The 22,537-nt window shown below is 61.4% G+C and overlaps 2 protein-coding genes across 9 annotated transcripts in view; one reads left to right on the top strand and one right to left on the bottom strand.

The window, feature by feature from the left end:
- Nucleotides 1–1,333, top strand: part of PITRM1 (pitrilysin metallopeptidase 1) — a 45,501-nt gene extending 44,168 nt beyond the window's left edge. For all 4 annotated transcript variants that reach the window (XM_045464461.1, XM_045464463.1, XM_045464462.1 and 1 more), the window contains 3 exons: nucleotides 269–414; nucleotides 716–818; nucleotides 916–1,333. In XM_045464461.1, the coding sequence (XP_045320417.1) occupies nucleotides 269–414; nucleotides 716–818; nucleotides 916–1,009 (343 nt within the window). In that variant the 3' untranslated portion in view covers nucleotides 1,010–1,333. The remainder of the gene's footprint in view (nucleotides 1–268; nucleotides 415–715; nucleotides 819–915) is intronic.
- An 813-nt stretch (nucleotides 1,334–2,146) lies between these two features.
- The window catches only part of LOC123590870 (phosphofructokinase, platelet), a 55,341-nt gene continuing 34,950 nt past the window's right edge, over nucleotides 2,147–22,537 (bottom strand). For 2 of the 5 annotated variants that reach the window (XM_045464466.1, XM_045464468.1), the window contains 13 exons: nucleotides 21,390–21,454; nucleotides 20,857–20,926; nucleotides 20,585–20,731; nucleotides 18,095–18,165; nucleotides 16,362–16,449; nucleotides 15,627–15,779; nucleotides 11,968–12,120; nucleotides 9,715–9,879; nucleotides 9,583–9,644; nucleotides 7,626–7,737; nucleotides 6,369–6,468; nucleotides 2,794–2,896; nucleotides 2,147–2,536 (listed from right to left, as the gene is read on the bottom strand). In XM_045464466.1, the coding sequence (XP_045320422.1) occupies nucleotides 2,389–2,536; nucleotides 2,794–2,896; nucleotides 6,369–6,468; nucleotides 7,626–7,737; nucleotides 9,583–9,644; nucleotides 9,715–9,879; nucleotides 11,968–12,120; nucleotides 15,627–15,779; nucleotides 16,362–16,449; nucleotides 18,095–18,165; nucleotides 20,585–20,731; nucleotides 20,857–20,926; nucleotides 21,390–21,454 (1,437 nt within the window). In that variant the 3' untranslated portion in view covers nucleotides 2,147–2,388. The remainder of the gene's footprint in view (nucleotides 2,537–2,793; nucleotides 2,897–6,368; nucleotides 6,469–7,625; nucleotides 7,738–9,582; nucleotides 9,645–9,714; nucleotides 9,880–11,967; nucleotides 12,121–15,626; nucleotides 15,780–16,361; nucleotides 16,450–18,094; nucleotides 18,166–20,584; nucleotides 20,732–20,856; nucleotides 20,927–21,389; nucleotides 21,455–22,537) is intronic. The other 3 variants (XM_045464467.1, XM_045464470.1, XM_045464469.1) reach the window with 2 other exon arrangements.

Here is a 22,537-nt window from a genome sequence, read left to right as displayed (position 1 = left end):
CCCCGCCTCCCCCAGGTCCCGCGGGGCCTCAAGGACTTGTGCGCAGAGCGGGGAGGGCTCCCCGGCTGTCCTTGCAGACTGGCCCGCTTACGGCTGCTTATGAGGACATTCTGGGTGCTCCTTAAGGAAGTGAGGGGCTTTATCCAACCATCCTCGGCGTGTCTGGTCCGCGTGAGCCTTCTTCCCTGTCCACATGGTTTCCTCTGTTTGTGAAACCAGAGGGTGTGAGGGTGAAGGGGCGAACGCGTGAGTCTCTCTGGCCTCCTAGGGACCCGCATTCGACAGAAACGCTCCAGTCTTTTGCGAAGGCCGTCGACTGGGCTAAGGCTGGGCGATTCACACAGCAGGACATCGACGAGGCCAAGCTCTCCGTCTTTGCCTCCGTGGACGCCCCTGTGCCTCCTTCCGACAGAGGTATTTGCTGTTCCTGACGGACACGGTCTGAGCTCTGCCAGGTCCCGCCTCCTCGGTGACACACACGCTCGGGCAGGGTCTGGGGGCTCCATCGCTCCAGGGCTTGAGTGGTCTGAGGCCCAGGGGTGCGGGGGGGGGGAGGTGCCAGAGGGGCACCCCCCGCAGCGTGGCTTCCGCCCCTGGCGGGGGGAGCGGCTTTGCGGGAAGGGGCCACGCAACAGCTTGACCTTTGCTGGAAGAGTGTCCACTGGGTGCCCTTGGAGCAGGTCAGCATGGGAACTGGCTTTTCTGATGCCCGCAGGGCTGGACCACTTCCTGTACGGCCTCTCGGACGAGCTGAAGCAGGTGCACCGGGAGCGGCTCTTTGCCGTCGGCCACGACAGTCTCGTCGCCGTGAGCGACAAGTAAGTGCCGCGTGACGAGTGTCCGGAGCCTGCGGCCCGCGAAGGCTCGTGTACGGGAACGGCCCTGACCCTGAACCTACCCCCACCCCCCCTCCAGGTACCTCGGCGTCGGGAGGGGCACACGTGGCCTGGCCCTGCTCGGACCGGAGAATGCAAAAATCGCTAAGGACCCGTCATGGATAGTCAGATAACACGTCTGTGCTCGGGAGTGGGATGGGATGACAGGCAGGCACGGCCCTTGAAGGGAAGCCTGAGCTAATTTAACTTGAAAGGTGGGAAAGTCACTGTCCCTCCCTCCCCCCGCCCCATCTTGGTCATGTGTCACTCTTGTGTGGCTGGTCAGACCAAACTCCTCTCTTAGAAGGAAAGAGATGATCGTGATGGTGTATTCCGTGCTAGAGACACACAGATTAGAACCCAGAATTTCTCATCGTCTAAGTGCTTATTTTTCCTACAAATCATGGAGTATGTATTTTAAAAATTTAAAAATAAAGGGCAACTCTGATTCACCTGTACTTTCTGTAGTCATTATTTTAAATGACCTTTTGCTACAGGAGCTCCTGGGGCCCTTATTAAAAAATGAGTAAGTGAACAGAGGTATCCGACGTGCACTGATGTGTGTGAACCAGTGTGGTCACAGCCAGGCCCCGTGGAAAAGTCTGAACAGATGGGTGATAACCAGGGCGGCCTGGTAAGCATTAGCCTTCTCCCACCGTCTCCCGTGTTGCTCACTGTGCATATTTCAGACAGAAAGCGCGCTCGGTGCTGGTCCCCGTCTGCCTCTCCGCTCTCCGCCCCTCAGCAGATCTCCGGACGATGCCTTTCCTACATTCGGGTCTGTAGCCCGGGTCATTTCACGTCTCTAGACGACAGAACGGGCAGGAATGCTTTTCACTGAACGCAGATGTGAGGTGACCATCTTACTGCCCTCAGGGAAGCAGGGCCGTCCCCGTCCCTCTGCCTGTGACTGCCCACAGCCCCGAGCGTGGGTCCCACCGGACACTGACTTGCTTCTTTCGTAGGAGAACCTTGGCATCAGTGTGCGGCTGGGAATGAAGTCCGCTGTGTGAGCTCACCTTGTTCTGAAGACACATTCCCAGTTTCTATCACTTATGCCACGTGTGGAGTCACTTTGGGACTTGGGCCACCTCCACGCACCTGGCAAGTGTACCGTGTGTCAAAGCGGCATCTCTGTTGCCCGCGATGACTTGGAACGTGCACTGATCCCTGTCAAAACACTCCGTCAATACCTGCCCATAAAACTGCCGACAAAACCTTTATCCTGAGGATTTAAGTGCCTACCTAAAAAACTCAATTGAGTCCCATGGTTGGAGTTTTAGCCAAACGTTTAATTCTACTGGATACACGTTTGAAAGCGGGGAAACAGTAGGAGACGCAGCAGACAAGTCGTGCTGGAGCCTTGGGGTCCGTGGGGAGAGGGAGACAGGACGGGGGGCTCTGTGACCGGGTGTTAATGTCAGCAGAACTCACGCAAAGTGCCGATAAATAACTTAAGTGTTACAAAAACGGGCAGTAAACGGAAGTCGGAAGCAGTGCGGGCCGGCGGCGTCTAGATGGCGGCGGGCTCCTCGTGGCCTCGGTGGTGCACGTGCTCCAGCTGGCCGGGGTCGGACACCTCGTAGCTGGCCTTGTACTTGGCCAGGATCTTCATGAGCGGCCGCAGCTTCAGCCACCACTGCTCCTTGGGGATCCGGTGCCTGTGGACGGGAGGAAGCGGCCGTGAGGACTGCCCGCGCCAGCCGAGGCGGCCCAGGGAGGCGTGGACGATCGAGCGGTTTCATGAGGTACGCGACACCGTTCTATACGCTCCTAGAAATCCTGCCGCTTCTACGTCTCATGTTAATTCCGAGTCACTTGATAACGAGTTACTGACCTTGACCCCAGCAGCGGTGTCCCTCTGTCGCTCACGCTTCTAAGGGCAGTGAGGTTTACGCGCGCTGTTTTATTTACTTACTCAAAGTCCGTTTCCTTCTTCAGTTGTGCCACAGGTTGGAAAAGGAGGTTTCTTTTGCTTATTCCCAGCACGCAAATGCAATCATCCGTCATAAACCTTTTTCCTGTAAAGTAAGGGTGTCAGAGCCAATGATCTGTCACGCTGAGGACAGAAGGAGCAGCGAGGGAGGAGGGGAGGGGTGCGGGGCAGAGACCCGATGCCTGGTGCCCCTACCCCACCCCACCTCTGAGCAGAGGCAAGGCCCCCGATCTCTCCCAGGGCTTTTGACGAGGTGGGACAAGTCCTGGGGGACCACCGCACACGGCCGTGCCAGGGGCGGAGGGCAGAGATGAGAAAGTGTCTGGGTGGAGGCATGGCCTCCTCTCGCACACTCAACCCGAGCGGTGCCGTCACCTGCACTTAGCGATCCGCCCCCAGAGTGCAGAGCCCGGAAAGGAGCGCCCTAAGAGTTGGGGGAGTGTCTCCCTAAATGCTGGAATCAGAACACTGGCGCCAACCGCAGAACGAGCCGGCCTCGGTGAAATGTTACGGGAGGCCTAGGCTCACGAGCGCACCTACGAGACCAGCTGGAAGTTAAGGGCACGAGCGTCCTTAGGGAAGTGGGAAAAGAAGACCGCAAACAAGAAATGTACGAAACCGACGGTCGTGGAAGGAACCAAAGCCAGAGTCGGTTCTTTGAGACCAAAACCAGGCTGGATGCATTTGCGTGACTGGTTCTTAGACGTTGCTGATAAACGCAGAGATCTAGTCAGCCCCGGTCAGGAAAATGGGGTGAGGACGGGCACCCGCACAAGTAACCAGCATCGGCAGGAAAAGGGGGTTATGAGCGCCACAGGCACCAGAAAATTCCTAGAATAGAGCTTCCAGAACAGATTAAAGACAGCAGGAGCAGCTCTGTAAACATCAGGGAAACCGTACTCCACTCTCCCTATGAAGGAAGCAGAAGGCTTGAGGGGGTGGGGTCTCAGCCCTCCAGAAAGCAGGGCAAAACTCCCGTCTCCCCGATTTCCGCAGGGAGCCCCCACACCCCTAGACCTCCTACGACAGAGCACGCTGGCACCCCGCACCTGCCGGGGACAGGACAGCGGGGACATCACCGAAGGGCAAGGCCATCACAGGATATTGCACACCGGCCTGTGCGGGGCCAGGGAGCAGGAAACCAGGTGCAGAAAAGGCACGCGACCACCTCGGTCTACACAAAAGTGTGTGCAGCTACCCTGCTTTTATGAAAGACCACGTTGGTACCTGTTTCTGTTAACTAAAAACCATTTTTTCTTTTACAAAAAAAATGACAAAAAGTGCAAACAGCGTTGAGCTTTGTTTTGCAGGGAGTGGGCAGGGGCAGCGAGACTGGTGCCACCCGGCGCCTTCCCTGGGACCTACACACGAGACCCGCACACCAGCCATGCGAGCCTTGAGCTGTGTGTCCTCTGGGCTTCACCTCAATTTCTTTCGTGCACCCTTAGCAGCGTGTGTGTCCTAAGTGGGTGGGTAGGGGGGGTCTAGGGATGCTCAGGAATTTTCTGGCATAAATGAATCGCTTCTTCACTTTATACCATTTTGGCTTACGAGATGGTTTCATAAGATACGAAAAAGGCAAAGTATCCTTTTGTGACCAAACGAACACGTAGTGAACACCAATAGCCTCAAGTATCGGAAGTTTACCAAAGACCAACAGCAAACGTTAACTGCAGAGAGACCTCAGAGGACAGTGATGCTTCGTCAAGGAGCACTGACAGTGTCCCCTGTTCTCACTGGGGCCGAAGCCTCGGCAGGAATCCCGCCATCAGAGCAGCTCTTCAGAGTTCTCTGGAGTAAAACGCTCACCCGCGAGTGTAAGGTTGTATGCACACGGAAAGATGTCCATGGATGTGGAAAACAGATCTACGATCTAAGAGTGTGTAAAACATTACTAATCATATGCTCTGTTTACCACAACTGTATTTCTATATGTCAGCAATTCGTAAAAAAACAAAACAAAAAACCTTACTTTTCTTTAAATATCAAGAAGTTAGGAGTAAACTTAGCAGAAGATATGTAAGATCTTTATGCTTTAATACGAGATAAGGGGCGCCTGGGGGGCTCTGTCGGTTGGGCATCTGACTGTGGCCCAGGTCATGATGTCACGGCTCGTGAGTTCGAGCCCCACATCGGGCTCTGTGCTGACAGCTCAGAGCCTGGAACCTGCTTCGGATTTTGTGTCTCTCTCTCTGACCCTACCCCGTTCATGCTCTGTCTCAAAAATAAACGTTAAAAAAAATTTTTTTAACGTCTGCAAATTCTTGATTAAATGTAATTCTCTCAAAAAACCCCACACGGTTTTTGGTGGGCCCTAACAATCGGATTCTATTTCTGTGCCAGCTCACAAGGCCAAGAATGGCTGGAAAGTGGAAGGAGGACCGGCTTATCCGTAATTGTTCATAAACCGGAACGCTGCAGGGGTCAGTTACCCAGTGCCCCACGGTGACTCCAGTAACCCACAGATGGTCCCCATAAGTTTGCACATAGCTGGTCTGTGATGGAGACTAGACACTTCTCACATGGCACCCACGTGACTCTCCACATGAAAATGAACTCAGACCGGACGCTTCCTATCAACTCCAGTGGATCAACACATTGACATAGAAGGATGCTTTAGAAAAAAAAAAAAAAACAGCTCAAATCGTAAACGAAAAAATATACCAGCTGCATAAAGATTCGGAGGACTTCGTTAAGAGACGAAAGTACTGAAAGAGCCCACGGAACAGCAGGACCTTGAGGTAAACACGAGGGAACCTGGCACTTCCTTCATCGCTTTGGAAGGTCGCCTCAACGCCACAGCAAAGCTGCCTCGCACCCACGTCACAGCAGTCGTCCGAAAGTGACGGGGAAATCGCACACCGCGAGGGTGAGCCTGTGGCTGGTGAGCACGTCTCCCCTGCCGGACCGTGCAAGCCAGCGGGCCCCGGGGGCGGGGGCAGGGTTCCAGTGCCAGAACCCCAGACACGCGCACACCCACGCGGCAAATCTCCAAACCCTAACGCGACATCAGAGGGCCACGCACGCTGTGGGCTTATATGCGCTAAACTACGAGAGCCTTTGAAGGTTTCGTGCCAGATGGCGGGACTCCAGGAAAGAATGGTTCTGCGATCCTGAGGCCTCCCCCTGGTGGGAGGGAGTGGACCGTGCGGGAAGGACACACTCCGGCTTTGAAGGCGCAAACGGCCCAGGCACCTGCCAGTTCCTGGTTTTCGCCGAAAAGAACGGTCACGAGTGAATCCAAGTCTCAGGTGTGCTAAGTAGAAGCCAGATCAGTGTCGGAGGCACAAGGGAGGGTCGGGTGCTGGGGCCTGCCACCGCAGCCCAGCGTGTGCGCGGCTCTCCGTGGCTGTGGCGGAGGGACGCCACGCGGCCACTTGAGCGCCTCCGCCACTCCCCGGCAGGGGACCGCATGGATTCGGACACCCCTGGTCACAACCCCGACGCCAGATGGCTAGCGGGGAGTGTCCCGCGCCGCTCGAGGCGGGACGAACCGAAGCAGGAGAGGCGCCCCCCTCCCCCGCGCGGGGTTCCGCCCTCCCGCCGGCACTCGGTACCTTTCCCCTGAGCCTCCTTTAGCTTTGTGCTGAGCCACTGCATGGCTCTGGCGGAGATCTTGGTTCCAAAGTTTCTGTCAAACGGTGAAGGCGCTCCACCCTGTCGGTCAGAGTCACAGGAAACGTCATTTTAAAACCGCCGTGAGAGCCGCGAGTATTGAGCAAAACTGACATCCTATTTTCAGGAGACTGTGTAAGCAGCAGTTCTGGGGGTTCTGTTTTGCTTTTGCAAGTTTTTATCTCCTTGTGTGTAGTTGGGGCCTGTAGCCGGAGCCCAGCCTGTGAGGCAGCACCCCAGTACTCGCCCCACCCCAGCCTGGGCTGCACAACCCGGGCCTCATTATTAGAATCTTCTTTCAGGATTTCTTAATCGTATTTGGGGATGGGGAGCGGGTCACGGTTTCCTTTAAGAATGTGATCCCCTCTGCGGGCCAGTAGCGTCCACGAAAATACACAGATGGGCACCAGGTCGCCACGTAAGTTGAGGACGGTGACAGGCCCTTTGGAGGAATGAGTAGACCCGAAGTTAAAACCCCTAAGAGGGGCGCCTGGGTGGCTCAGTCTGTTAAGCATCCGACTTCGGCTCAGGTCATGATCTCACACTCCGTGAGTTCAAGCCCCGCGTCGGGCTCTGTTCTGACAGCTCAGAGCCTGGAGCCTGTTTCGGATTCTGTGTCTCCCTCTCTCTCTGCCCCTCCCCCACTCACACTCTGTCTTTCTCTCTGTCTCAAAAATAAACATTAAAAAAAAAAAAAAAAAATTAAAAAAAAAAACCCCTAAGACACCGGTGGGGGTTTGGGGGGTGGGGGGTGTAGGGACCAGGACAGGCATGCCGCCCTTGGTCCACACCCGCCTCCAGCTTTGACCTCTGGGGCACGCCTGCAAATCAGAGCTACCCCAAGACTCCTTGCAGATCATTCTGACTTGTGCAAACCTCAAGGATCGGTTGATCCATAAATAGGTAGGAAGGCCCGGTGTTGCGGGAAGCACTTGACTGTATGAAAGTTGATAGCTTTCCCTACAGCGCCCTTCCCCCCACCCCCCCCACCCCCCCCCCCCCCCCCCCGTACACAGCAGAATTCCTAAAGCTGGTGGTGTTTAGTACAGCTTTTCAACAGAACATCGCTTAGCGAAGGAAGCGCCAACGGGATTAAAACCACCTCCCGAGCACACATTCCCCACCGCGGCTCAAACAAGGCCTCCCCGTACAGAGCCTCCCGGGCAGCGGCCACGGGTCGCCGTGCGTCCCGGCCCCACCTGCTGCATGTGGCCCAGCACGTTCTTCCTGCAGTCGAACACGCCCTTGCCCTCCTCGGAGTAGAGGTGGTAGATGAAGTCCGTGGTGTAGTGCTCGCTGCAGCTCTCGTTCCTGCAAGGGTGTGGGGGGAGGGGCTACTCAGCGGGAGGGCATGAGGGGGTGGGTGTGGGGTGAGGGTGCGGGGTGTTCAGAGCACGGGGTGGGGGGGCAGGGGGGTGGGGTGAGGGTGCGGGGTGTTCAGAGCACGCGGGTGGGGGAAGAGGTGCTCAGCGGTGGGGGGTGGGGTGAGGGGGGTATTCAGGGGAAAGGGGTAGGGGAGGGGGTGGCTGGGCGTGAAGGAAGGGGTGGGGGAGGGGCTGCTCAGCAGGGTGTGAGGGTGTGGGGTGAGGGGTGTTCAGAGCACGCAGGTGGGGGAGGGGGTGCTCAGCGGCGGGGGGGGGGGCAGGTGGGGTGAGGGTAGGGGAGGGGGTGCTTAGTGGCGGGGTGGGTGTGGGGTGAGGGGAGTGTTCAGCAGCGGGGGGGGGGGGGCGGGCGGTGACCGTGCGGGGTGTTCAGAGCACGCGGGTGGGGGGGCAGGGGGGTGGGGTGAGGGTGCGGGGTGTTCAGAGCACGCGGGTGGGAGAGGGGGTGCTCAGCGGCAGGGGGTGGGGTGAGGTGAGGGTGGGGGGTGTTCAGAGCATGCAGGCGGGGAAAGGGGTGCTCAGCGGCGGGGGGGGGGTGGGGGGAGGGGGGTGGGGTGAGGGTGGGGGAGTGTTCAGAGCATGCGGGTGGGGGAAGAGGTGCTCAGCGGTGGGGGGTGGGGTGAGGGGGGTATTCAGGGGAAAGGGGTAGGGGAGGGGGTGGCTGGGCGTGAAGGAAGGGGTGGGGGAGGGGCTGCTCAGCAGGGCGTGAGGGTGAGGGTTGTTCAGAGCACGCGGGTGGGGGAGGGGTGCTCAGCGGCGGGGGGGGGCAGGTGGGGTGAGAGTAGGGGGTGTTCAGAGCACACAGGTGGGGGTGGCGGGTGTTCAGAGCACACGGGTGGGGAAGGGGGTGCTCAGCGGCAGGGGGTGGGGTGAGGTGAGGGGGAGTGTTCAGAGCATGCGGGTGGGGGAAGGGGTGCTCAGCGGTGGGGGGTGGGGTGAGGGGGGTATTCAGGGGAAAGGGGTAGGGGAGGGGGTGGCTGGGCGTGAAGGAAGGGGTGGGGGAGGGGCTGCTCAGCAGGGCGTGAGGGTGTCGGGTGAGGGGTGTTCAGAGCACGCGGGTGGGGGAGGGGGTGCTCAGCGGCGGGGGGGGCAGGTGGGGTGAGGGTAGGGGGTGTTCAGAGCACGCGGGTGGGGGTGGGGGGTGTTCAGAGCACGCGGGTGGGGGAGGGGGTGCTTAGTGGCGGGGTGGGTGTGGGGTGAGGGGGCTGTTCAGCGGCGCGGGGATGGAGTGAGGGGGGTGTTTCGAGCATGCGGGTGGGGGAGGGGGTGCTTAGTGGTGGGTGTGGGGTGAGGGGGGTGTTCAGCGGCGGGGGGGTGGAGTGAGGGGGGGTGTTTCGAGCATGCGGGTGGGGGAGGGGGTGTTCAGCGGCGGGGGGGGGGGCGGTGACCGTGCGGGGTGTTCAGAGCACGGGGGTGGGGGAGGGGGGGCTCAGAACACGGTAGCGGGTGGGTCAGGGTGTGGCCGGGCAGCCGGTCCCGTTGCACCCCACGCGCCCTTCCCTGCAGATGCCAGGGACTTAAGCACATACTTGGTGAGATGGTGACAAACGCAAAGCTAACTACAAAGCAAAAGTGAATTTTTAAAACGTGCCCTTCAGTGACTTAAGCGCACGCAATTTTTAACGCAACGCGCAATTCCTACCGCGTTTCTTCGGGACCGGGGCAGAGACCGGACTACTCCCCGTGCGCGCTCAGACCGTGAACCCGGATGGTTCTGAGAAGCCAGGGCTGGGGGGGGGGGGGGGGGTTGGGGGCGAGGAGGGGGCGTCCGTACCTGAGCACGAGTCCCCTCTGGATGGTGGTCTTCATTTTCTCGGTCAGGTGCTCCACGTTGGCCTAGGGAAGAGTGTTCGGTTCGTCAGGCGCCCTCCCTGTCGCCCGCGGCGGCCCCGTGGCACGGACGCACCTGCAGATCGCGGATGTCGAAGGGCTCTTCGAAGATGTAGGCGGCGTCGGCTCCGGCGGCGAGCCCCCCCATGTTGGCCAGGTAGCCGCAGTAGCCCCCCATGGTCTCGATGATGAACACGCGGCGCTTGGTCCCGCTGGCCGACTGCTTGATGCGGTCACACGTCTGGCCACAGAGGAGGACACGGGTCATCCCACCCACCCCCGGGCCCTGCCGCGGCCCACCGCGGGGAGGGGGGGAGGGGGCGCCTGGGACCGGCTCACCCCCGCTGCCCACGTGGACCCATGGGACGTGGGCGCCCTGACATCTGATGGGCTCAGTGGGAATTTCTGTTCGGTTGGTTTCTTCCGAAAAGCTCCCCGTGACATTTGGGTTTTGGGCATCATCACTCTGTGAACGGCACGTTGTGCGAGGGCACCTGTGTTCTGAGCCAGATAGCAGCTCCTGGACCAAGGTCCTGGGAACCCTTCCAGACCCTCGGCCTACAGGTCTCCCACGGGCCCTCCTCGAGACACTGGCTCAGGGACTCCTGTCCACCGCCTTCCCACTACCCCACCAGTCCGGACCACCACGCACGCTCGGGGGGCCACAGCGCCACTCACCAGGCCCGCCTAGGACAACCGCTCTGATCCAGCGCTAGCCTTGCCGGGCCCCAAAACAGCACCTTTGAGTACAGGTCAGAGCCCTTCTCTGGGCTCCCCAGGCCGGCCCTGCTCCCGGGGTGTGGAGTCTGGAGGACAGGAGCCCCCAGCGTCCCCGGGTCCTGACCCGGCTATTTCAGCCAGCCGCCCCCTCCCGGGTTCCTAAACCAGCATGGACGGCAGCCCTGTCCCAGGCTGGTGGTACACGCAGGGGGCGCTCTGCCTTTTGTGGGGAGCAGGAGGAATCCAGGGGTGCTGATACGCCTCCTGGCCTGCTCACGGTGGGAACGTCCCCTCCCAACCTGGGGCGCCCCGCAGGGGCAGCCAGAAGATTCTCCCAGCACGATCCCTGGGCTGGTCCCACTGGCTAACGTTTCGCCTCACCGCGGCTTCAAGACCACACATCACGCGGAAACAAGGTGGAGCTGAGAGCACAGCGAAGACGGAAAAGGGCCCGTGGACCTGGGTGTGAGGGCGTGGTCCTGCCGGGCCCAAGAGCTAGCCCTCAGCACGAGGTGTCTGCTGAGCGGGGCTTGGGGGGACCAGGCCGGGCGGGGCAGGGGCGTGGTGGGTCCCACCCAGCACAGACCCCTGGCGGAGCCACGTGAGCACCAGAGGCCCGACCCCTGGAGCCTCGCCGGGCTCCGTGGCCGGTGGCTGCTTCGTGGCCTGCCCGAGGGCCTACCGTACCCGCGGAGAAACAGAACTCCAAGCCGGTCACGGGTGGGAGCCGCCAGCCTGGGAACGAGCCTCTCGGGGGCCGTGGCCCTACTCAGAAGCAGAACGAGTTCCCCTCCCAGCAGCAAATTCAGTGAGCAAACGAGCATGACACTACAGTGCATGTGTCACGAGCTAAAGGCTGCGGCACAGCGCGTTGGGGACGGAGGCCCGGAGACAGCCGCCCCCGTCCCCTCACTGTGATCCAGCTCCAAACTGCCAGCCGGGACCCAAGCTGCCATGTGCCCCGGGGCCTCCGGCAGACAGGGGGCTCTGTGTGGCAAGCGTGGGAGCCCGGGCCACACGAACGTCAAGGACGTGGCCGGCCCTGGGCCACCGCCCCACAGCAGCCCGCCGCTGGGCGACAAGTCCTCAGTGAGCACAGACCAGACGGGGCCAGTGCAGAGCCCGCCAGACCCTCCGGCACGGGACATCCTCCCCGGGAGCAGCGCCCCCCACTGCCGTGGCCGTGCCCCGCTGCCCCCGGAGCGCTCACCCTGGCAATCCCCTGACCCCCGTGGCGTGCCACCCGGACTCCCGCCAGGCCCTCCCCGGACACCACGTCCGGGCCGGCTGTCATCCTGAGCACGAGCACAAGCCCGTGCAACAGCAGGGCCTCCTGGGGCTAGGGGTGCAGACCCCACCCAGGACACGGGAAGAGGCTCCCTGTTTAGCCGATGAAGGTCAGCCCTCCCCACCACAGGGAGGGTCACGCAGCCGTGGAAGGTGTGACGTGAACTCCGGCCCACGGGAAGTAACGGCAACTGTGGCTCGTTACTCCTGTGGGCCCGGGGGGGGTTCCTCCCCTTGCCTCGCGTGTCCGGGCAGGAAGAGGAAGTCCCTAGAGTCTGGCCTGACCGGCAGTGTCGCCGGAGGGGCGACAGGGCCCTCTTACCTCTACCACCACATTGAGGCCAGTGTCAGAACCCATGGAGATGTCTGAGCCTGGGACGTTGTTGCTAATGGTGGCCGGCACGATGCAAATGGGGACACAAAACTCCTGGTGGCTGTCACGTGCCTGGGCCAATAGGACCGAGCCCTCGAACGCCTGAAGCAGTGGGGCGGGCAGTCAGCGGGGCGTCCCCGGCACCTCCCTGACGCCACCGGGCGGGGCCGCGTCCTCGTGGGCCAGGGTGCGGCAGCTTGGGGGCCTCAGTGGGGTGAGATGTGGGAGCGGGGACACCCACAGGGTGTGGGGCGTAGGGTGGGGGGCATCCCGGAGGAGGGGACGCAGGCAGGTGGCAGCAAAGCAGGGGCCGGCGTGTCAGTGGAGGACAAACAGCCAGTCAGTCCCTTCTTGGCGTCTCGGAGGAAGCGAGGGAGGCCGATTGGGAGGGGGCTTAATTCAGGGCCGGCCTGGCAGCTTTGTGCAGCGGGTGGGGGTGCAGGGCCCTGCCAGCGAGGCCTCCACGATGACCCAGGTCACTGGAGCGGGCCGCCCCTGCCCCGAAAGTGGCTGGAGGGCTTGGGCGCACCTCTGCTGGTCCCCGGGCCCTTGTCACAGGGGCGGGGAGCCCCAGCGCTGCTCTGGAACCGCAAGGTGAAAACGTTTGCATCTGATGTCACAAAAGGGAGCTGTTCTCAAGCAGGGGGCAGGCGCTTGCAGTCTCTGCCCTGGAGTGTGTTAACCGGAATGTTCGTGAGCGGCCACGGGCCCACCGTCCACCGTCCCCGAGGCCCCCAGGCTCGCTGAGCAGCTGGACACTCTGGCAGACCACCTGCGGGCGAATGGACCCCCGGACGGTCTTTCCTCGTCCCGCCTGCAAGGCCCCTGTGCACCTGCTACAGGGACGTGCACGTCTGAGGGCAGCGGAGGGGGACCCACGCCTCCTGGAAAGGCGTGTGCTCTCTGCTGCCTTGTGTCTCCCCCGAACACATAGGGTTCTAGGGCGGCTGTGGCCCGAGGACACGTGGATGGTGGGCCCGTGGCAGGTTAGTTTGGGGAGCGGCCCCAGTCCACCTCAGACCATGTAAGTCACACGGGGCGCTGGCAGGGGTCACGGGGAGTCACGGGGGGCAGCCCCTGAGGCCAGGAGGGCTCTCAGCAGCAATAAATGTGTCCGTAACCAGAAGCACCTGCCACGTCTGGTTCCTGTTGCTCCTTTTTCCCTCACATCCCGAGAAAAGGAGGGGGACCCTCCAGCGGGGACGGGGGACGGGCCAGCAGGGAAAGCGAGCACGCAACTCTGGGGACAGACGTCCCGCCCGAGGCCCTGGGGGCAGGGACACGGACGTCCGCTCTGGGCGCGTCTCACAGCACAGCACCGCCAACCCAACCCGGGCGCTCGGAGAAAACGCAAGACGTTCTGGGGGCGAATAACACTGCAGCCGCCTTCTCGGCGTCCGCGGCCACACGGGGCTCAGCCGCCCTCAGCTGTGGCTCTGCCCACGTTAGGAACAGCGTTCAAACCCCTGCTCAGATGGGGTGCTGTGACGCATGACACACAGAGATCCGTTGGGACAAAGACGAAACAGCCAAAGGACAGGACCGTCACAGTTAAGATCGTGGCGGCTGGATGGCCAGACCCGTCCCTGGGCACTGCCGACATCCCCTGGGGGCAGAATCTCAACAAAAGGGGGGGCTGGCGCTAGAGATGCCCCCGGGGCATCTGGACACAAGGCTCAGGCCCGCGGGTGGCCTGTCCGGGAAAGAGGTGTCCTGAGTGCGGGGGACGGGCCCACACGGAGCCCACTCTGGTCCCGCATCCTCCGAGGCGGGTCAGGAGGGACGTGGGGCGCCTGTGACTCGTCACGTCGGCCCCTCAGCAGGCTTCCGGCCCAAACCCAGACCTACCCCAGACCACACCACTTCCTTCTGGCTCTCACGACCACAACCGGCAAGAAACCAAGCGACGCGCGCACTCCAGACGGAGTCCCTACACCTCCAGGACACGGCGAGCGGGGCGGGAGCGGGCGTCACCCCGAGCGCCCGGCTCACCACCCGTCACAAGCCAAGGCCCGGCGCCGTGGTGCCACCAAAGCCGCCTGCGGATCTGGAACTCCACGCACACGCACACAGGCTCGCCCGCTGCGGCCCCGGCCGCGAGCCGGTGCCTTTGTCACCGGTTAACTGGCTTTGAGAGACTCCGCGAAAGACCAGCTCCAAACGGGCATACGCCAAACTTCCGCCTCCCAGGGAAGCAAGCGGGTAACCTGGGGTCCCCCGGCCTATTCCGGTTTTCGAGTTGTCAGCAACACACGAGTATCAAATCTCTCTAGGCCTTAAGCAGTTTCTCGTAGCAGAGGGAGCCTGGACGGATGAGTGAGAGATTTCGTGCCTCGAAGCGCACATCAAATGTCACGGGGAGGTACACCCCACCCGGGGCCCAGACGTGCAGGCGACAACCTCCGGAGCCCCCACCCCACCCACCCCGAACAGGGGCTCCAGTCAGGTGACCGTTAGGAAACAGGAGCTCCCAGCTGCTTCCACAGAGCGTAAGCAGGCGCAACCTCCAGCCAGGGCAGGGAAAGAGCAGGAAGACAGTGACGAAGGTCACGGCCAGCGGCCCTTCAGTGCAGAGGTGAAGCCTGGTCAGGAGCTGAATCGGGTCACAGCAGCAAAAGCAGGGCGGCTTGGGTGACGGCCCAGCGGGGCGCTCCAGCGAGGGGACACCGGACACACGGGCGGGGCTTTTTAGTAAAGAAAGCACACAGGGTTTAAGAAGCTCAGGAAAGAAAAGCAGAAACAAACTGCTAAGCGTTACTTACTTACCACGTGAATTGTATTTTAAAAGCGTTTCTTTTATTTACCAGCACTAGAAACAAATTTTTGACGCCGTGGGTTTAAGAAAAAAAAAAAAAAAACCCTAGGAAAACATTCATGGGATGGGTGTCTCACAAGGAAAATAAAGACGCGTGAATTTGCTGAAAAATCGTCGACGCCAGATGAAAAATGAGAAACGTATTCTGTCGGTCGCTGCGCTTTAAGCTCCCCCGCCATTTCCCAAGTGTGGTTTTCACACATGGTAACACGGGCGTGTTTCTGCTGTGTCACTGCCTTTTGGCAGATAAACTAACGTACGACCCGTGTTGTTTTCAGATGCGACTGAACGTGGCCAGGGTACAACGGGGGAGAACGATGCTCACGGCGACAGCCAGAAGCAGGACGGATGCAGTGGCGGACTCAGGTGGGTGAAAAAAGTGACACAAAACGGGGCTCGGGATCCGTCCCCAAACATCCACGCAGGGGCCACCGGACCCAGGATCCATCAGACTAAGTTACGTTACGGGACTGAAGTAAATTTGGCCCGGTCAGAAAAATGAACGGTCGCGGTCATCCAAGTCACGAAACCGTAACCCGCCACGACTTGAGTGCCACACGCTCCCCGTCGGTGTGCCCAGCAGGGACACGTCGTCCTGGCCGAGGCACAGGAAAAGGGGCGCTGGATTAGAGATTGCCAGACTTCAAAACAAAAAGAAAACGAAATACTGCTGTTCTGGAAACAAACCCGGGTCTGGTTTCTGTCTCTAGTGCACTGGCAGATAAAAGCGGGCCAGGAGGCGCCCTCCCGCTCAGCGTCCACGGCACCCGCTTTGCTGGCCATGCAGACTTACGTCGGTGATGGTGTTCAGGGCGGTGTCCGCACCGATGCTGAAATCGGAGCCCGGCACGTTGTTGGACACCGTGGCGGGGACCATGACCATGGGGACACAGAGCTCCTCGTACTTCTCCCGGGCAGCTGACAGTTCCAGCAGTCCCAGGTAGGCCTGTCAGGCGTGCGGTTGTGGGGAAGGAGGGAGGGGAGCGGAGGGGCCGTTAAAAAACACCAGAGGGTGATCGCGTCACCGGGGACCAGCAATTCTGTGAGCGCAAAGGAGCCCAGAGGTCAGCGTCACGCAGCAGAGACACCGAGTCTCCTGTTCGCAAGGGTCTCATTACTTGAGGCCCTCAAGTTTTCTTTAAGGCAAACGGAAAGCTTATCGGTCGAACGAAAGAAACATGAAGGTCTGCGGTCCGACGTGCGATCAGAAATGATGTGGCCACGTGACTGCCCTGCTCCCTGACGGCCATCAGGCCTCAGATTCGAGAGACGCCGTCATTTCTGCAGACTGCAGATGTGTGAGGCTCACCGACAAGGTGCATCCCCCGTGGGGAGCCCAGCTCTGGCTCCCCGATCCAGCTGCTCCGTGGGAGCCGGGGAAGCGTCCCACGGCAGCACGACGACTACCCAGTGGCAGCTGGGCCCGGGGGACCACCCCCCCCCTCCCCGCCCTGTGCTTGCCGCAAGCCTCCCCCCCTCCAACCGACGGCCCTGACGGGCCCGCAGGTGCACAGAGACAAGGACGTACCTCAAATCCACCAATGATCAACAGCGCGTTGATGCTGTGGGTCCGCATCTGCTCGGCGATCGCCTCCAGGGACTTCCCGGGCAGCGTCCTACAAACAGTGCAGTCACACGTGAGGCCAGACGGACCTCGCGCAGCGATGGACCCCGCCGGCACCCCCACCCCGCTCCCCGGGCCGGGCTCCGAGGCTGGACGGCAGAGCCGGGAAATCAAGTCTCCCGGGAGCGTTGTTTAAAAAAGGAGGAGGGGCGCCTGGGTGGCTCAGTCGGTTGAGTGTCCGACTTCGGCTCAGGTCATGATCTCGTGGTCTGTGAGTTTAAGCCCCGTGTCGGGCTCTGTGCTGACAGCTCAGAGCCTGGAGCTGCTTCGGATGCCATGTCTCCCTCTCTCTCTGCCCCTCCCCTGCCACTCTCTGTCTCTGTCTCTCTGTCTCAAAAATAACCATTAAAGGGGCACCTGGGTGGCTCAGTCGGTTAAGCGTCCGACTTGGGCTCAGGTCATGATCTCGCCGTCTGTGAGTTCGAGCCCCACGTCGGGCTCTGTGCTGACTGCTCAGAGCCTGGAGCCTGTTTCGGATTCTGTGTCTCCCTCTCTCTGACCCTCCCCCACCGTTCATGCTCTCTCTCTGTCTCAAAAATAAATAAATGTTAAAAAAAAAATTTTTTTAAAAAAAGGAAAAAAAAAGGGAAAGAAACGCTCATCGTCCAGCAGTTGGGCCTCAAAAGAACCCCAGTGCCTCATCAGAAAAAAACAACGCGCCCCAAAAGCTTGTGAGCGTTCACCGGAATTGTTTGAACGGAAGCTTCCTGTTTCCGAGTCCGGTGCGCACAGGTCGCCCAACCTGATCTCAGCTCACGTCCACACGCGTCCACACCTGCTGGTCTTCTCCTGTCCTACCTCCTGGTTCGAGCCCCACGGCCCACGCGTGGAACCAGACAAAGAACCGCCGGCCACCCCCCGCCCCTCTCTTGCCTCTGTGCCGGCTTCGCACAACGTTCACCCTTCCGGGACGCTTACGGGGACCCTCAGGGCAAACCCTCGTGATGTCAGCGACAAGGTCGCCCCGTGTCTACAGTGAGCTCAGCCCAGAGCCAGGGCTGGCTGGGGCTGGAGAAGCAGACACAAGTGGGTGTTGCTGGGGGCTCGGGAGGGGCCCGGGAGGGGGTGGGGGGCAGGCGCCCACCTCCGAACAGAACTTTGCCGCCCAGATGGCTCGACGGCCAGCAAGCCGCTCCGGAGAAGCAGTGAGCTCGCGAGCGGCTGGGCACGTGGGCACCCGCCACGCTGGGGAGGCTTACTGGAGGCAAAACCGCTCCCAAGTCATCTGCCTCGGCTCTGGTCCGGGGCCCAGCCGTGGGCTCCCCAAAACGTGACCCGGGTCCCTCGTGGGGTGGGCTGGGGCATGGATTCCTTCACAGCAAGGGCAAAGCAGCAGCTTCTGGGGTGTCGGCTGAGCGTCTGACTCTTGATTTCAGCTCAGGTCGTGATCCCAGGGTGGTGGGATCGAGCCCCGTGTCGGGGTCAGTGCCGAGCGCGGATTCCGCTTGGGATTCTCTCTCTCTCCCTCTGCCCCTCCCCCGCTCACGCTCTCTCACCCTCTCTCTCAAAACAAATAAGTAAATTTTAAAAAAAGAAAAAACAAAACCCCAAAGCAGCAGCTTCTGCACCAGCTGCTCTGGCAGAACGTGAGCTTTCTCCTCCCAAAGAGCAGCTCAGAGTCCAGACGGAGAAATTACCGTTTGGTCCCAAGAATGGAGCCTCCTTGGCCGGTCCAGCCTCCGACATCCGCCCAGCCGATCTCCTTTATCTGATGCGCAAACACAGAGTCAGACGGCAGAAGCGACAGAGGCCGGGGTAGCTTTGAGGCCGGCTCCCAGGCCTGGAGCCTCCACCGGGCCGCTCGTCCGGAAGGGCCCGCGCACCCCTCGGAAGCCGCTCCCGTCGCGACACCGAGCAAGTCACGTGGGTCCTGGGGTGAACCTGGAACCCAGGCCGCCAGGGCCCCACACTCCGCGGGCCACACTCTACCCGTGGGAACTAAGGAGCGATTTTCTAAATTGACGTCACTTCTTTAACTGAAAACCGAGAGGCATCTAAGGAACCCAGCTGAGGCCCGCCGGGCACGGCCTCCCTGGCCCGCTCTCCCCTCCCTCCCTCAGAGGGGAGCCCGTCACGCCCACGTCCTCAAAGACCCCAGCACACAGCCGTCTGCTCCCTGGACGCCTCCCCCAGGGCGTCCGGTCGACACACGCCTCCCACGAAACCACTTGCCACTCGGGCCACAAATGGAGTCATTCTGGCTTCCTTCTCATACCTGTGTCCATTCCGGGGGTGAAGCCCATTGGCCCTGCCTTCAAAACGCAGCCGGTGCTGCAGACAGCTCGCCCACTCCACCCCTGCCAGACGGGACAACCGCCCTGGCTCAGCACCTCCCCCTGCATCATCTCCCCCTGGCTCAGCACCTCCCCCTGCCTCACCATCTCCCCTGCCTCACCATCTCCCCCTCCCTCACCATCTCACCCTGCCTCAGTGCCTCCCCCCTGCATCATCTCCCCCTGCTTCAGCATCTCCCCCTGCCTCAGCACCTCCCCCTGCAGGATCATCTCCCCTTGCCTAACCATCTCCCCCTGCCTCACCATCTCCCCCTGCCTCACCATCTCCCCCTACCTCACCATCTCACCCTGCCTCAGTACCTCTCCCCTGCATCATCTCCCCCTGCTTCAGCATCTCCCCCTGCCTCAGCACCTCCCCCTGCCTCACCATCTCCCCCTGCCTCAGCACCTCCCCTGCATCATCTCCCCCTGCCTCATCATCTCCCCCTGCTTCAGCATCTCCCCCTGCCTCAGCACCTCCCCCTGCCTCACCATCTCCCCCTGCCTCAGCACCTCCCCTGCATCATCTCCCCCTGCCTCAGCACCTCCCCCTGCATCATCTCCCCCTGCCTCAGCACCTCCCCCTGCAGGATCATCTCTCCCTGCCTCACCATCTCCCCCTACCTCAGCACCTCCCCCTGCCTCAGCACCTCCCCCTGCATCATCTCCCCCTGGCTCAGCACCTCCCCCTGCAGGATCATCTCTCCCTGTCTCACCATCTGCCCCTACCTCAGCACCTCCCCATGCATCATCTCCCCCTGCCTCAGCACCTCCCCCTGCCTCACCATCTCCCCTGCCTCAGCACCTCCCCCTGCAGGATCATCTCCCCCTGCCTCACCATCTCCCCTACCTCACCATCTGCCCCTACCTCAGCACCTCCCCTGCATCATCTCCCCCTGCCTCAGCACCTCCCCCTGCCTCACCATCTCCCCTGCCTCAGCACCTCCCCCTGCAGGATCATCTCCCCCTGGCTCATAGCAGAAGCCCCAGCTCATCTTCCTGGTTCTGCTCCTGCTTTTGGTCAGAGACCCTCAGCATGCACTCACACACCCCTGCTCAAAGCCCTGTCTGCTCCCGGCACAAACCCAACTCTACAATCACCTACGAGCCACCTGCCCCCCGGCCGCCTGCACCTCCTGACTCTGCTGCTGCGGCCGCGTCCTCCGTCTGTGGTCTGAGTTCCCGTCCCCGCGGCTGACCCCTCCTCTGTGGGTCTGGGCAGCGACCACGCCCCGTGAACCATCTGTTCCCTCAACGTCCTCTCCCTCCTGAAGGTGCAACCCTGCCGAGCGAGGCTTTGCCTTGTCCCTAGCTGGATGCCCCCCGGAAGAACTCCGCGCACTGTTATCATTACTTAACGGGGGGAACAGATGCTGCCCTGCAGGATACGCTGGGTTACGGGGTGGGGCCTGCAGCCTCCCCACTATCTGAGCTCCTGAGCCGTGTGACCTCGATCAAGTGAGCAAAATGGGGCTAACACAGCCGCTTTGCTGCGAGACTTAAATGGGTTAACGTGCGGATCCCGTAGGATCAGGGAGTGTATACAGCAAGCACTCAAGAAGCGCCCGCTCTCTCCGGCAAGGCTTTCGTTCGGGTGCTTGCCATTCTTGAGGATTGGGCCTGCAGCATCCCCCACGTGGACAGCCTCGGGCCAGCGTCCACAGGCCCCACGGGCGTCACTGCCGACTGTCCCCTGAGAAAACCGGGCAGTGCGTTCCTTGCCGAGCGCCCCGTGGCCTCGGACATGCGCCTCAGGGCGGATCTGGGCCCCGCGTTCATCACATGACACAGCCCCAGGTTTCAAGCCTTGGAAGGGAGGCCCCCGTTCCCCACGATGCCCCCCTGGGGACTCACCTGGCCCTTGGCGAAGCCCTCGAAGCCGTCGTAGATGGCAAACATCTTGTGCCCTTCGGAGATGCCCACGCGCACGGCCGAGCGCACGGCCGCGTTCATCCCGGCGGCGGGGGCGCCCACATTGATGACTGCCACGTTGCAGTTGCTCTGCAAGACAGCGGAGGGCTCGCACGCGGGGGGCTCACAGTGGGCACGCAGCCCGGGAGCCCAGGACGCCAGGGTCCGCGGGGGACACGGGGGGCCTCACGGGAGTGACCCACGGCGGCACCCACCTTTGGGATCTGGTCATCTGGCATCTTGATGGCGAGCCGCTTGTAGGTGTTCAGATTGCTCTCGAAGCTCCTGGAAGGAGAGGCCGCCGTCGGGGCCAAGGTCAGGGCGCAAAGGGCCGGGTCGGGGAAGGGCTTGTGCTGAAGCAGACCGTCCCCAGGGGCCTGCGCTGGGCTCTCGGGGCCGGTCACCCCCCGTCCCGGGCCCTGGTGCGTCCAGTTACGTAGGAGGCACGTCGTGTCCGCGGCCAAGGAACCAGGCCTCTCACACACTCGGGTTTCTTTCTCAAGATGCCAGCCCCGTGCCACGTCCCGTCCTAACCTCGCCAAGTCCTCAGCAACCCCACCAGCCAGGACACAACACAGATAGCAAACTGCTCCCGCCGCTCCCCATCAAGGCCTGCAGGCGGCAGAACGCTGCCCGAGGCCGGGCTCGGCCTGGCTTTCTCGGCTGGGAAGGAGCACCGCCCTGGAGCACGGCTGAGCACCGCTGAGGAGCGAGGGCCCCAGGAGAGCAGCGCCCTCGGGAGAGTCACCTTCCGCGGAGTCGCACGGCGTCCTTAAATCTCCTCTCGTCCATGGCCTTCTGCACGTCCTGGGTCTTCAAACCAGTCAGGAAAGGAAGAAGGAACACGTCACGACTCCGACACCGGGCCCTTCCCTCCCCGCCCTGTGCTCCGTCCGACCGTCCGGGCCGGCAGCCCGGGGTCAGCGAGGCTGCTCCTGCGCCCGCCCGGCTGCGAGGGCCGAGCCCAGGCTGCCGTGATAAAGCAAGGCCGGGGCCACAGACCCTGAGGCCCCCGGGACAGCAGCACAGCCAGGGCGAGGTGGAGTTCGCACACGGCCTTGTGGGCAACCCCCGACTCGGGAGGGGGGGCCTCCCGGGGAGGGAGCAGGGGCGGGCGGCCCGGGGAGCACCACTCACACCGCCTCGGCCCTTCCAGCCCGCGGACCTCAGGCAAGTTATTCACGCCTCTGAACTCCATTCCCTCATGTGTTCCCTGAGAAAAATAGCCCAACTTCCAAAATTATCTGGGTTGTAGGAACGTGCGGGACCCCGGGGACAGTGCCTGACAGACACCAGGTGCACACACACACGTGCAGCCAGGCACTCATATACACACGTGCACACACACACAGCCATCCACACTCACACACACAGGAACACGCACACGCAGTCATGCCCACTTGCACACACAGAAACGTGCACACACAGCTGTGCATACTTGCACACATAGACACACGCACACATGTGAACACACATGCAGCCGCACACACTTGCACATACAGAAACATACACAAGCAGCCATGCACACTTACAGACAAACATGCACACATAGCCACGCACAGGTGCACTAGCAGAAACATGCGCACACATGCACACATGTAGCCGCGCACACTTGCACAGAAACATGCATACACGTACACACGTAGCCACGCACACTTGCACGCACACAAACACGCACACATACACACACAGCCATGCGCACTCGCACACAGAAACATGCACACGCAGTCGTGCCCACTTGCACACCCAGAAACGTGCACACACAGCTGTGCATACTTGCACACATAGAAACACGCACACACGTGAACACACACGCAACCTCACACACTTGCACACACAGAAACATGCACAAGCAGCCATGCACACTTACACAGAAACATGCACACACATGCACAT

This window comes from Leopardus geoffroyi, chromosome B4 (assembly GCF_018350155.1).
Source record: "Leopardus geoffroyi isolate Oge1 chromosome B4, O.geoffroyi_Oge1_pat1.0, whole genome shotgun sequence".
In the NCBI taxonomy this organism is placed as follows: Eukaryota; Metazoa; Chordata; class Mammalia; order Carnivora; family Felidae; genus Leopardus; species Leopardus geoffroyi.
The sequence above is the reverse complement of the archived record's forward strand: the minus strand, read 5'-3'. Positions and strand labels throughout refer to the sequence as shown.